The sequence below is a fragment of the Aythya ferina genome (genome assembly GCF_964211825.1).
Source record: "Aythya ferina genome assembly, chromosome: 5".
Lineage (NCBI taxonomy): Eukaryota > Metazoa > Chordata > Aves > Anseriformes > Anatidae > Aythya > Aythya ferina.
The window spans coordinates 33,421,590-33,435,327 of NC_140301.1; the positions used below are offsets into that span (position 1 = coordinate 33,421,590).

The 13,738-nt window shown below is 64.4% G+C and overlaps 1 protein-coding gene and 1 long non-coding RNA gene across 3 annotated transcripts in view; both read left to right on the forward strand.

Annotated features, from left to right (window-relative positions):
* Positions 1–6,533: 6,533 nt before the first annotated feature.
* The window catches only part of DGKZ (diacylglycerol kinase zeta), a 41,603-nt gene continuing 34,398 nt past the window's right edge, over positions 6,534–13,738 (forward strand). Inside the window, exon 1 of one of the 2 annotated variants that reach the window (XM_084522385.1) lies at positions 6,534–6,743. In XM_084522385.1, coding sequence (XP_084378511.1) covers positions 6,685–6,743 — 59 coding nt within the window. In that variant the 5' untranslated portion in view covers positions 6,534–6,684. Of the gene's footprint in view, positions 6,744–7,527; positions 7,835–13,738 lie in introns of those variants that run through there. The other variant, XM_084522384.1, reaches the window with a different exon arrangement.
* LOC311438072 lies at positions 8,083–10,124 on the forward strand. The gene is made up of 2 exons (XR_014693914.1): positions 8,083–8,596; positions 9,052–10,124. It is a non-coding gene; the product is annotated as an uncharacterized lncRNA (long non-coding RNA).

The window sequence follows — 13,738 nt, forward strand, 5'->3', positions numbered from 1 at the left end:
TCACTGCTCGGGGCTGTACCTGACCGTACCGCCTGTCCTCGTGCCGATCCCTCCTGGGACGGGCAGGCTTTGTTCCTGCTCCCGGGCAAGGAGCCTGAGCTTTCGGTTACCTTGCGAGGTGCTCAGGCCTCCTCACACCCCCTAGTGCATGGTGCTTGTTCGTGGCGATGGAGCCGGGGCCGTGAGGCCGTGTGGATTTGCTGGCCTGGTGGAGGTTTCTCGTCTTGTGCCCGGCAGAGGAGACTGCGCCCTCACGGGGCTTTACTCACTGCAGACATTGCTGCCCGGGGAGTGCTTGCCCTGCCTGTGATGGGAGAAGCTGAAAGGAGGAAGGGTGTGTGTGGAAACACCGAGCTGTCCTTGCACGGTGCCACGTGCCCACGCTGAAGGATGGAAAGGGCAAAATCCCCTGCGCCCTGCTTCTCCTCCCATAGAGGCTTCCCGTAGTGCAGGAACAGCCCCGTGGGCAGCCCAGAGGCACTCGACAAGAGGCACTGCAGCTCTGGGGGCTCTGGGAATGTGTCATAAAACCCAGAGGAAGACCCACATCCTGCATCCCTGGCCGGCCAGCCCAGGTGAGGGTGGGTCTACAAACCCTGATGTGACAAATGTAGGGGGACACCGAGGCTGTGAGCAGGAGGCACCAGGCACGGAGCTCCCCCATGTGCCCAGGGGAAGGCTGTGGGGGGAACAATCCCACTGTGGGGGCTGTAGAGGCTGAGTCATGCTGCGAGGAGGGCTCAGGGCTCCCCACAAGTCCCAGCTGTGTGGGTTTGGGGCCTGGGGGCTGTGGAGCCGGTCTTGGAAAGCACACAGGTCCCTGGGGCAAGCGGGTGGCTGCCCCAGACCCCAAGCACCGACGTGCCGGTGCCCAGCAGGTAGAGAGCCCCGGTGTGTGAACAGGGGGCAGAGCAAATCCCAGCCAAGATGCCAGGCACATATGGGAGCCGTGCAGGGGTCTCTCAGCCCAGCTGGCGTGGCTGGGACCGGGGTCATGAAGTGACTGGGACCCCGAGCAGCAGATCCTTTTCTCTGCTGGGGCTGCCGTCCTGCAGTTTTTTGGGGTTCCCGCTGCACACACCCTCATCGGGTGAGCAGCCCCGGCAAGGCTGGGCTGTGAGCAGTGAGGGACGGCTGCCGTCCTCGCCCTCCTCAGCCTCCCCGGCCCCCGAAGGGTTAAGTGCCAGTTTCCGAGTGTCTCTAAGGTGACACCACGCTCCTGTCGCTCCCCGCAGCCCCCCTCCCCACGCACACACACGCTCACGCTCGCTTTCTGCTTTGTCTTTTGAGGGCTGCTGCAGGATCGGTGCACAGGCACCTTCCTCGCTGCCAGCCTCTCCCTGCCTCTCCCGCTGCCGCAGGGGACGCCGAGGGACACGCCTGGCCCTGGTCCCCCCAGCAGGCAGCCCGGGCTCTCCTTCACTCCTGGTCTCTCTCCTGAGACCCCTTTCCCCACCGGCACCGCGCTCCCCTGCTGCCCTGGCACCTCGGAGCCGCGGCACCGACGTCGGCAGGTTTCTGCCCGCCGTTCCTCCGCTTCGCTGAGGCAGGGCAGGGAGGCAGACAGAGGCTGAGCCCCTCAAAGTGCTGCCCAGAGGCCGAAAGAAAGCACGACGAAAAGTTGGACGGCGGCTCCGCTACTTTTCCCCTGAGATTTTGCTCCCCCGGGGAGCGAAGCCTCACCGGCATCCACCCGAGGCCCTGGGGAGACCGAGCCGAGCGCGGCTCCCTGCCTGGAGAAGCGTCTCGCCCCAGCATGGCAGAAGGTCCCGGGAGCTGGAGAGACCTCACCCCGGCCAGGGGTGACGGCCAGGGGGCCAGGGGGGCTGCGGCGAGCCCCCTGGGAGCGGCAGGCGCAGAGAGCAGCGGGCGAGAGCGAAGCCTGGGCCTCCGTGGCGTGGACCCGGCTTGGGAGGAGATGCGAGGGGCCGTGGCGGTGGCGGAGGTGGAGGAGCAGTTCCTGCACGTGGCCATCAGAAAGCAGGTGTCCTACAGGTAGGAGCCCCCGGGATGGGCTGGGGCAAAGGGGTGCCATGGGACCTGACCTGGGTTTCTCGCTGCATCGGGGTCAGGGCTGGTTCTTTGGGGTGGCCACTGGTAGCTGCCCGCTAGAGATGTCCTGCATTGCTGTGCCGTGGTTGTTCCCGAGCAGACGAGCCCTGTAGGATCCTCCTGGGGGTCTCCCTGCCCCGCTGAGCCATGCCATGCCACCCCATCCCACCGCCTTGTCCACGCACGGGAACATGGGGACCTCCCAGCTGGGAGCAGGGATGCGGAGGTGAAGGGGCTGAGGCTGAAAAGCCTGCGGGGGCTCTTTGCAGCGAGGGGAGGATCTGTGCTGGCTCTTGGCGTGACTTTTCTGCTTGTGGCTCCCCCAGCACGGCTGCAGCCCAGCAGAGCTGCTGCGGACGAAGCGTGCCCCTGGGCAGCGCGTCCTGTGGTGCTCACACAGTGCCTGCTGTGGGGATTTGGGGCCGCGGGGTGCAGAGCTGTGCTGGGAGGGAGGTTTCTTGCGCTTTGGGACACACTCAGTCACCTCCTGGCTCGGCTCCCAAGCGTGCAGCAGCCCTTCTCCCCCCTTGCAAGGGCTGCCGTGCAAACTGGGAGCGAGTTGCTCTCTAATACTGCGGTAATGGGAACTAATGGGAAACCGAATTAGTGCCTGCAGAGCAGGAGGGGCCCCGGGCTGACTCATCCCAGGCACTTGTTATTCCTGCAGTGGGTGGCGAGCGGGAGCAGGGGCGGCAGAGCCCGTACCAAATTAGTGCCTGGCTGTGGGAGCTGGGGCTGGGGCAGCGCTCCTGGCCCCACTTTGGTGCCCGGGACTGCTCCATGAGGCGCCCAGCAGACCGGGGAGGGCTCTGCCCCGCTGTGATGCCAAGGAAGAGAGATGGATGGATGTGCAGAGCGCAGCAGCCAAGCAGGATTTTCTTCTCCTCGCTGTCTTCCTCCAGATGTGCGCCGTGCGCTCTGCGAGCGGATTAGCCAGCTGCAATTATCCAGCCTCCCCAGGGGCGGAAGGGAACATCTTGCAACCTAATTTGATCAGCCTGAATTCGCTCCAGAATTGTCCGGTGTTGCAGGGGACTGTTTACATCCTGCTGCTCCCACCCCGGCCACCCCACACACGCGGCTCTGCTCATCCTCTCCGACCCGCGCTGCCCTTCCCCAAAACACTTCTGTCCTCCCGTCCCCCCACAGTGGGGCTCCTTGGGGTGTTCCTGGGTGGAGGGCACCCGCAGCTACCTGCTGCCCCGTGCCAGGGAGGAGGCTGAGCTGCTGCCCCGACCATCCAGTTCAAGGCAGCAGGGCAAAGGGAAGAGAAAACGGGAGAGGAAGTATCTGGAGGTGAAAATCTGCTTGTGCCGCCCACATGGGGCTGGGACCAGCTGCTCCTGGTTCCTGTGCCAGGTGGGGGGCAGGTGGGGGCAGAGCTGCTGCCCGGAGCAGCTGGTGCCCAGAACTGGGCTGACCTGGCACGGGGGGGTGGCAGAAACCCCCTCACCACACCGCCACATGGAGCCAAAGGCACTTCCTGACCCCGTTTTGGAGTTTGGGGGCCCTGCTCCGAGGGCCATGGTCATCATCGGTGTCCTCAATGTCAAGCGAAGGTGGGAGGCCCCAGCTCTCCTGCTGCCAGGCTGCCTGCTCCTGCTGGGACTCATTAGTCATCACGAGGGGCAGGCGGCGTTAGCCACTATATAAAGGGTTTGAAATGAGCAGAAATGATATTAAGCCTATGGAAATAACGTTCCTTCCAGAAATAGCTGCCGTGGTGTACGGAGGCGCCTTGGGCGGGTGGAACAGAGCTCAGCACTCAGGTTATATTTAGGGCTTTGAGTAGCAGTTCCGTGCCAAGCTTATTAATGATGCTGGCTTGTGCACCGGCTTTGCAGATTCTGGGACAATTTCGCCCGGAGGGAGGTGCCTCTGCGGCGCCAGGAGGGCCCCGTGCTCCCTGTCACCGCTGCAAGCCCAGGACAAGTGCCGGGATTTGTGCCTCGCTGCCAGCATTGCTGGGCCAAGGAGCTCGGTCAGAGTCCCGTGTCACACCAGCTCCTGCTCCAGGTGTCCCTGTGGTGCTGTGGCAGCGGGGCAGGAGCACCTCTAGCTCGCAGAGCGGGTACAGCCTGGGGCAGCTCCAGCCAGGCAGCTCCTTTGGCCCCGGGCAATGCCCCGCAGCACCCCACAGCTCAGCACTTGCACAGCGCAGCAGCTCAGGGCTCTCTCTCATCTTTCTGCCTCGCTTTGGGGTGAGGCTTGCAGCAATGGCCTTCTGTCGGCAGCGCTGCGCCCAGCAGCACAGCCCGTGGGGGTGTTTATGCAGAAAGGAAACCACAGCGCACAGCACTCGCTGCACGGGCCACACTCATGGGGCAAGGAGCGTGCCGGGAGCCAGACCTCTGCTCTCCTGCTCCCAGCCCTGGCTCCTGCCACCTCGGTGGGGTGGCAGTGCCTGGCACAGGCACCCCGTGGTGGTCAGAAAAGGGGGCTGCAGTACCCCCCTGTGCCCCCCAGCCCAGCCTTTTGCACCCCACGGAGCAAAGCAGGGATGTGGGGTGCCCCAGCTGCTCGGCACGTGGGTGGCTAGGATGCACCAACATCTCACAGGCTGTTCTGTGCCGGGGAGCTAAATATAACCCAGAGCGGAGCAGAGGGGCTTTGTAATGTAAATAGCAAGGGAGGGCGAGCTTGGTCACCCCAGGCAGGGCAGGGCAGAGGGGAGAGGAGGGTGGGCTTGTTCCAGCCATGGTGCGGGTACACAATAGGGTTCCCCAGTGCTGTCTTCCAGGTGGACAGGGTGTCAGTCCCTGCATGGGGACAGCAGAAATGGGGATTTCTGAGCACCCTGGGAGCAGAGGGTGCACAGCACCCCCGTCCCAGCTGGGCAGTGCTGGGGCTGGGAGAACGGCTGGGCTGCGAGGGGAGAGGGGCGGCAAGGCTGCCTCCTTCCCGCAGCCTGAATCCTCTCTGCTGCCCCGTTAATCGCGTTAGCCAGGCTGTGCCGAGCAGCGTAATCAAATTCCCATTCATCCCCACCAAGACGAGCCTGCTCTGCCTTGACAGAGACATCTGTCTCTGCGTCCCTCCGTGCAGCTGGGGGAGGAGGTGGCTGGCACCCTGGGCACGGCCGGGGGGATGCTGGCAGCGCTGGCAAACCCTACAGAGCAGGCAGCTCCTCGCAGACCTGGGTAGGGGGTGACAAGAAGGTGTAGGGCAGCCCCATCCCCAGCCACATGCCCTGCCTTACACTGCTCAGGGACAGTGGGGATGCTCCTGGCCCCCCAGCAATGCTTCCCTGCCCACTGGTCTCCTAACCACCAACAAACAGAACTGGATCTTTTTTTCGTTTTGGTTTTGCATGGAGGGAAGGACAAACAGACACAGAGCAGGTCCTGGGGCAGGGAGGGACGTTGTGACCCCAGGGCACATTATCAGATTCCTTCCTGGGAAGTGCAGATTTGCATGCGTGCATATGCAAAGTGTCACGATACTCCTCGAGACAGCGGGTTCGTGTGGGCAGAGCAGGACAGTGAGGGATGAACAATGGGGGCCTGGGTTCCTGCACCGCTTCCCGTGAGGCATCTTCCTGCACCCAAAACCCACAAAGAGGGGCTGGCACGACCTCCTCCAGCCCAGGCAGGGGCACGGTGGCTGGAGCACTGTGACCACGGGTGCGGTGTGCTGCTTCTCCCGGTGCCCCTGGGTACGGGGCTGGACGTTAGCGCCGCAGCATGAGACGTTGAAAGGGAAATGTCTGCGGGCAGAGCGCGGACGGGACCAAGCCCTCATCACATGCAAAGTGGCAGAGCCCACGAGCCACTTCGGTGGCAGCTGCGGTGACAGAGCCGCTCCCCTCCCTCTGCGAGGTTTCTGAGCTGGAGCAGGGCGTTCGGGACCTGCCTTTTCCACCCTGTGCACGTTAACCGGTGAAGTGGGCTGTGCTCGGTTTCAGAGCTAGCTGAGCGAGATCAAGGCCTTTCGATGCCTTTTGTTGCTTTTAACCCCTTCTGATGATGCAGTCTAACAGAATACCGTGCACCCTTTAGAAATACCTTCCCCAGGAAGCGGCTCTGCTTGGTTGCCTTTCCCCAGCTCCATGGAAGCTCCCCATGGGCACCCTCCTGGTGCAAAGGCCTGGAGGCAGAGCACTCCGGGCAGAGCCTGGCTGCACAGAGCTGAGCTTTCTGCAGCCGGGGACGTGCCAGGCCTCCGTGCTGCGCCCCGCAGACGCGGCCCAGGCGATGGATTATGAACTGGAGGCAGCTTCTTCACCTTCTGGAGGCCGGGCCTTCAGCTTTGGTGCCCGTACCCGCTTCTCCCGGCCGCTTCCCCTCCCCAGCGCCCGGCGCAGGGCGAGCAGGGACGGAGGACGTCCGGAGAGCCGCCGTCCGGCCGCGGCCTCGTGAGGCTCCTCCAGAGGAGAGCTCGCCCCAGGACGCGGGCTGCGGGGGGAAGAGCGCGGCGCCGCAATGACAGCCGCCCTCGCACTTCCAGGAAGTGCAGAGAGAGAGGAACCAGGTGGAGGGTGCAAACAAAGCCGGGGCCCACGCCACCGCGACCGGGCGGCGGAGCCCTGCCAGGGACCTGCCCTCGGGATGACTCCGGAAAACAGCCGCCGGGGGAGGAAGAGCGAGAGTGAAGCCTGGGCCGGCTGAGCAGCACCCGCTCGTGCTGCGGCAGATGTGGCGGCACCGCTCATGGGACGTTCCCCAGAGCCCCGCAGGGGCCACCAGCATGAGGTACCCGCCGAGACGGTGCTCTGGGGGGCTGAGCGCTGGCACCCCGCGCTTTGGGGAGGGGGAGAGGTTCCTCTGGGCTCTCCTGGCTCCTCGCCCGCAGCCCCCTCCACTTCTCCCGGTGCAGCCTCGCCAGCAGGGATGCTGGTGGGCCGCATGCGTGGACGCTGCTGACGTGAGCCCATTGCCTTCCCCCCTGGGAGCAGGGGTGATTTGAAGCCCCCAGCTGCACCCTGCATGCTCTCCCATCAGGGTTCCTGCTTGAGGAACGGAGCAGCGCGGGGCTGGGGGCTCAGCGTGCCCCGCACCGTGCTGGCAGCAGGGGCCTCACCCCGGCAGCCCCCCAGGAGCCGAGTTTCGGTGCGGGCTCCGTGCCCTGCTCACCACCAGCTCCATGGCTCATTTGCCATGCAAAGGAGGACCGAGGGCTGCCCTCGCCACCTGGCACAGGAGAGACGAAGGCGCCCTGCGCCTGCGGACACTGCCCCGTCCCCTGTCCCCTATCCCCATGCCACGGGGCTGGGGCCAGCGGGCGAACAATGGGAGGACGCGGGAGGCTCCGGGGCCTCTTCCCGAGCGCGGGGGCGGCGGCGGGGCCGGCACTCGGCTTCCTGAGCCGGGACGGGACGGGGGAGGGCTGCGGGGCCTGGCTGCCCCCCGCTGCTGCTGGCACCCGGTGCCGGTGCCCGGTGCCCGGTGCCGGGGGGCAGCAGGGGGCGCTGGCGGCCCGGCCGTGCCCCCGGTACTTCCTGCCCTGCTCCGGGCGCGGCGGGGCGGGTGGCAGCGCCGCCTCCTTTTCTCTTTCCCTCCCTCCTTTCCCTTTCCCTGCCCTCCTCCTCCTCCGTCCCTCCCCTCGCATGGAGCCGCGGCGCGGGGCTGCGGGCCGGTAGCGGCGGCTCCGAGCCCCCCAGCCCGGCCATGGAGGCGGCCGGGCCCCCTCCTCCCGGCGGCTCGCCTTCCTCCTCCTCCTCCTCCTCCTCCTCCGCCGCCGCCGCCGGGGCATCGGGAGGTGCCGAGCCCGAGCGGGGGCCGCCGCCGCCCGGCCGCCGGCACAGCAACAAGCGCTTCACCGGCCTCAAGCTCTTCGGGCGCAGGTGAGCAGCGGCCCCCGGGGTCGGGAGGGGGCTCCCGAGGGGTACGGGGGGCAGCCCCCGAGGTGCTGCAGCCCCGCTGTGCACGGAGCTGGCCGCCGCCACCGGGGCTGGGCACCTGCCCCCGGGTGCGCGGTGAGCCCCGGGTGCACCCCACGGAGGGTGGCCGAGGTGGGCAGCAGCTTTTGGGCTCTGCTGGAGGATCTCCAGGCAGCCTCTGTCTGCTCCCAGGAGTTTTCGGCAGCCGTCTGCGTCTCGCTGCCAAGGCACCGGGTCCCCCAGAGGTGCTGGCCCGAAGGAGGCGGCTGGCCAAGGTGTGCCAAAGCCGCCCGAGGGTGTGGGACTCGTGGGGATGGAGGAAGATGAGTTTGCGTTTTTCTCCTTTCGGACTGTTGGCATGAGGAATGGGAAGTTGGGAAGCGTTGCCCTCGCTGACCCCAGCCTCCTTCCTGGAGTAGTCAGAGCCTCGTGTCTGGAGGATTTGTTTCCATGCTCCCAGCACCGCTCTGTCCCCATCCCCGTGCACGTGCTTCGTGCTCCAGCTATGATTTCGGCAGTCCTGCAGCAGTGAGGCCATGGCCGTGCGAGTCCTGTGCTGCTCCCAGGGGGCTCGGGGACATCAGCTGCCCCACTCCAGGCTTGCTCACACACCCTGACCAGGTGTCCTCAAGGTACATGCCACAGCTTCCTCCCCAGGGTCCTGGCACTCACCTGATTTTTGGGATGCTCGAGCCATGTAAGTGAAGTGACCCTGCACATCCAGAGGTGTGTAAAAACAAGGTTAGTTTAGGTACGAAGGGACCTCTGGAGGCCATCTGGTCCAACCTGCCCCAGCCGTCTCAGTGGCCCTCTGCTGACTGGCAGCATCTTTTTGTACAGGGGGGTGGGCGCACTGGGCAGTGCTCCCAGCGCGGTCTCACAGGCCCTATACAGAGGGGAAGGGCCCCGCTGCCAGCCTGCACAGCACACCTCACAAAGCCACAGGGGAGCTGGGAGTGAAGGGTTTGCAAGGTCACTCCACCCCAGAGCGAGAGCTGCTTTCCTCTGCTCTGGTTTCAGAGCTCTCGGCAGCGGCCACGTGGAGCTTCTTGCAGTTTCTGTCCTCTCCCCAGTACTAGCGGGTGTCTCTGGCTCCCAGGGGTTCACGTGTCCCTGAGCAAGCCATTATTTCTGAGTACAATGGGGAAATTCTCCACGTGTGGATGGTTTGTGTGGTGCAGATGCGTGGGACGGGCAGGAAACGCGGACCTGGCCAGGCCAGCACGCCCTGCAGAGCGCCTTGAGATGCCCCTCGAATTGCTCAGTGCTTGGATACATCTCTTGCTCTTCTTCCACTGGTGGGAGGAACTTGGTTCCCCCTGGATGCCGAATACAGCACTCGGAGCTGTGAAAAGCTGTAGGGGAGGAAGAAGAAATTCCCAAAGGCCGCGAGGAAGGAAGAAACCCCCGCACGCACCTGTGGGTGGGGAGAGTGGGCCAAAGGCGTGGAGGAGAATTGGCTGGGAGCTGCTGGGAGCTGCCGAATTCGTGCCCACCTCAACAGCAGAGCAGAAGGTGGCACCGAGTTCCACTTCGTCAGAGGGAACTGCGGGGTAAGGTGCTTATTCTCCTTTGTTTTGGAGAAGTACAGTCAGTACTCATCCGTGAAACGCTTTCGAACAGCGATTGGTGACGAAATTTGCACCCCCTTGGATTCTGGAGCTCAGCCAGAGCCTGTTTGGCCAGGAAAAAAAGTGGAAAGGAAACTTTGCGCAGGGAGATGAAGCCTTGCATCTGGAGAGCCCTGGCTGCGGGGAGAGAGATCTCCTGAGCTGGGCACACGCTGCTCGGCTCTTCGGTTCCTCTGAGGCCGTCGGTCGCTCAGGCCAGTCGCAGTAACAGCAGGAGCACACCCTCAGAGGAGGATCCAAGAAACAGGAGAGTGCAGCAGCACCAAATGCTTCTTGTCTCCTCTGACACCCCCGGAGCCCATCTGTCCTCGGGGCTGGCGCGCAGGGCTTCGTGGGCATCTTGCTGCAGATGGATCCCGAGAGGTTTTTAAGCAAAAGAGGAGTGAGACCCTGAGTTTGCCCTGAAGCTACGGCACATTAGCCTCCTGGGTGCTGCAACGGGCTTATTTCTGTACGTTGTAATTGCCTTAAAGGAGGGTGGAGTAATTGGCTCCCGAGCTGACAGAGACAAGTGCACAATACGTGCATCCGGGCCACAGATGGGTAATTCTTTTAATTGGGCTGATAAAGAGATTGGAGCTGATCAGATAATAGGTGGTTAGGATTAAATTTCCTTCCGAGGTGCCCTGTTTCTTGTGGTGTAAGTGAACAGCGTGGTGTACCCCTTCCAGCTGTGAAGGGGAGGGAGGACCGTCCGAGTGCTGGGGGGACGACCCCCACTCCTGCTCTGCCCCGTGCTGGAGAGCGGAGCCACTCACGTGGATCTCCCCAAAGGGTTTGGGACCCTCACCGTGTTCCCCTCCAGCGTGATGGAGAGGTTTGGTGCAGCGGGGCCGCCAGCAGCACAGCCCGCAGGCGCAGCCCCACAGGGAGGGGAGCGTGGGACTGCAGCTGGGAGCTGAAAGCCGGGGGGGGTGCGTGCCATCGCAGGGGAAGGTCTGTGGGTGGCACAGCGTGCGGGTAAACGGCACTCGAGAAACTGAGCTGAGCGCTCGCCTACACCTTTCTGGGACGCCGCTCGTCTCTCTGCTCAATGCTGACGCCCGTGTGAAAGCCGGGGGAGAAGCGCCCGGGGGAGCTCTGGCTGCCCCCCTGCCTTCCCCCTGTCCACCGTGCTGGTGGCACCTCCATGTCCCCTTGAACTCGCCGTCCCCTTTCCTCTGAGCTGCCTGAGCAGCGAGCCCGCACCCCAGAGCAGCGGCTGCGGGACGCAGGGCCTTGTGTGCGCTTTCCCCTCGTGCAGCCGTGGGGTAAATCCCAGGTGCTGCGAGGGAGAAGCAGGCGGCTGTGGCAGCGGCGAGGTTGGCGAGCTTTAAAATCAGCACGCCGCCAGGGCCGGGGCAGAGCTTACCTCGGGACAGGCTTTTTCACCCAGCGCCTCGCTGCCAACTAGCTGTTGAGCAAGCGAGAGGATGCCTCCTCCTCCTCCGCACATGCAGATCTCCATCTGCCTGCGGAGCCTCCAGCTCCCCGCTCCTGCAGCCTCGTGCTGCTCGCAGGTGACGGGCGGGCGGGGGGCTCCGCAGCTCTCCGGCACCGAGGCGAGCTCCAGCTGCCCTGCAGAGCGCAGTGTGCCGGGGCTGGAGAAGGTGGCAGGAGCCCTAATCTGATTAGGAGCTGGCGTGGGCCTTCCCTGAAAGCGTGTCCTCTCGTCGAGGGGCTGAGGGATGGGGTGGTGAGAGGACAGTGGGGCTGTAACTTTGGTAACTTCCAGCTCCGCTCTCCTTGGAGCTCGGGTTTCTTTTCCCCAGGTGACCCCCTGAGCTGAAGCTCACGAGGTAGCTCTCAGCCCTGCTCTTGCTCGGTGCCACGAACGGGTGCTGGCTTCGAGGTGCTGAGCTCAGAAGCAGAGCTAAGGCTGCAGACTGATGCTCGGGATCATAAACCCTGCTTTTCAGAGAGGCTGGGGGCTGGCGGGAGCTGAGGCGCTTCTGCAAGAGGCTTTTTGATGTCGGCTCGGATGCAGGACCTGCTTGGGGTCATGGGCAGGGTGTGGAAATACCGAAACCTGTCCTGCTGGTTCTGGGGCTGGCACCAGGCTCTGCAGGAATAAGTGCCTCTGTCTTGGTGATCCGGAGCGCGGGAGCTTTCCCCGGGCCAGCTCTCCAGCATTGCAAAAGCACACAGTGCCCTTTCCTCGTGTTTCTGTTGAAACTCTCAGCCATGGCAGCAGCTGCAGTCGCCGTCTGGGAGCCGGGAACAAGAGAGGCTTTTCTCTTATCCATGTCAGGGCGTTAGGCAGGTGGTGAAACTCCACCAGGGCACACAGCGAGGCCACCAGGTGAGCTGTGTACGGGCACGGAGCCCTCTGTCCTGCATCAGGCACGTGGGGCACCCAGCCTCGCTCTCCTCCAGCCCACGATTCAGGCCCTGCTGCCTGGAGGGGATGACTTTGTAGTGAGCAGCCAGCCCTGCCCTCACCATGCAGGGGACGGGTGTTTCCTGCTGGCTCAGAGGATGTCTTCTGCTATCCCAGACGGTGCCGGGCCTCCTGCCTGCCGGGCAGGTCGTGCTGGCTGCAGTTTCTCGCTCCGTGCCTGGGAACAGCCCACCCCACCCCAGCTTTGTCCATCTCACAGCTTCCCCCAGTGATCCAGGGCTTGGGGAGCTGAGCTGAGCATCTCTGCTCCCTGAGGAGCCCTTCTGACCCCGCAGGGACCGGCAGTGGCAGGGGCCAGGGCAGGTACGTGGCAGTGGGTGGGGGGACGGCACCTGGGTGTTCACCTCGCCCCATCTCCCTCCCCGTGCTCGCTAGCTGCAGCTTTGTGGGGCAGGAGCGGTCTCAGGCTCCAAAATACACTGTGGCTTTGCAGCAAGTCACGTGGGCCCGCTGGTTTTCTGTCCCAGGAAGTCAGAGAAGCTAACAAAAAGGCTCGTTGCGAAGGGTTTTCCCCTGGTTTTGGCGCTGCTCGGCTCCCACAGGAAACGTGGGTGCCGGTGCAGCCCGGCTCGCTTGTCGCTGGCAGCCCAGGTGTGGGTCTGGGGCAGAGTCCGCGGGGAGCCTCCTCCCTGCCTGCTTCCCAGCCCCTGGGCTCCCACTGCAGTCCGGGCAGGGCTCGACAGCATGGGGAGGATGAAAATTCATGGGGCAGGAGCATCCAGACCTGACGGGGGCTGGTCCCGAGCTGCTGGCACAGCCTGCAGCCAGCCCGGCCTTGCGGAGAGGCAGCGGGGGACGTGCAGCATCCATGTGCCGGCCCCTCCATGCGAAAGTTCCCCCTCCATCAGATTATCCCTATCTCCTCCTGCCTCGCTGGCCCTGGCCTCGGCCGGGAGCCGCTCAGATTCAGCACTAAGCCTCTTACTGCAAAAAACCCGAGGTCACCACGCAAGGGAGCATCGCCTGGGGTGGGGAGCGCTGCCTGCGGGCAGCTGAAGTGTGGTGGGGGGTGTTCTCCGCAGGGATTTCGTGCCCGTGAGAGGCTGGCAGATGGGGAGATTAAGCAGCGGATCTGCTGGCAGGGGCCCCGTGTGCCTGCTGTGGAGCTGGAGCCATCCCGTGGGATGGGGATGGGGATGGGGCGGCCACCAGGGTAGGGGACAGCCTGGGGGAGGTGAAGTGGGGGGGCTGGGCTCCGTGTGGGGAACAGCGGGGTCCCTTCAGTGATGGATTCACTGATGTGGGAGGTTTTCTGAGGGCTGTCCGCCGAGGAGCGTGTCCTGCTGAAGGCGCACACCGCTCTGACCTCCTTAAAGCTGTGGCTGTTGCAAATTTGGCTGCGGAGGGTGCACCGCGAGACCGAGGTCAGAGCCATCCGGCCAGGCAGAGCTCTGCAGCCACCGCTGCCGCGGTTGTGTGCATGCCTGGCCCTGCTCAGCACCTCCCCACGAAGGGGAAGGGGGACACGGAGCCAGCAGGGACAGGAGCTGCCTCGTCAGAGACCACCAGCAAGGGCCCCCTGGCTCTTCACATCACCCACCGGCCAGTTTTGCCATCCCCTGGCTGCCAGAGGAAGCAGAGGTGGTGGCAGAAAGGGTCGGAGGGGTCTGAACGCCCTGCTCCTCCGTGCTGGGTCTCAGACCGCTTGGCCCCTGGCTGGTGGCAGCTCGGGGGCTCCCTGTGCTGCTCCCGGCACCTCCTGTCCCCGCCGACACGCAGGGGCCGCAGGTTTTGGAGCAGGCACGCTGCCCTGCCCTGTTCTCACAATGCTCCTTCACGTGAGGTTCGCCGAGTGCCTTCATAATTCATCTGAAATTCAAATCCGTGCCCGGGTCTGGCAGTCGAGGCCAAGGCTGC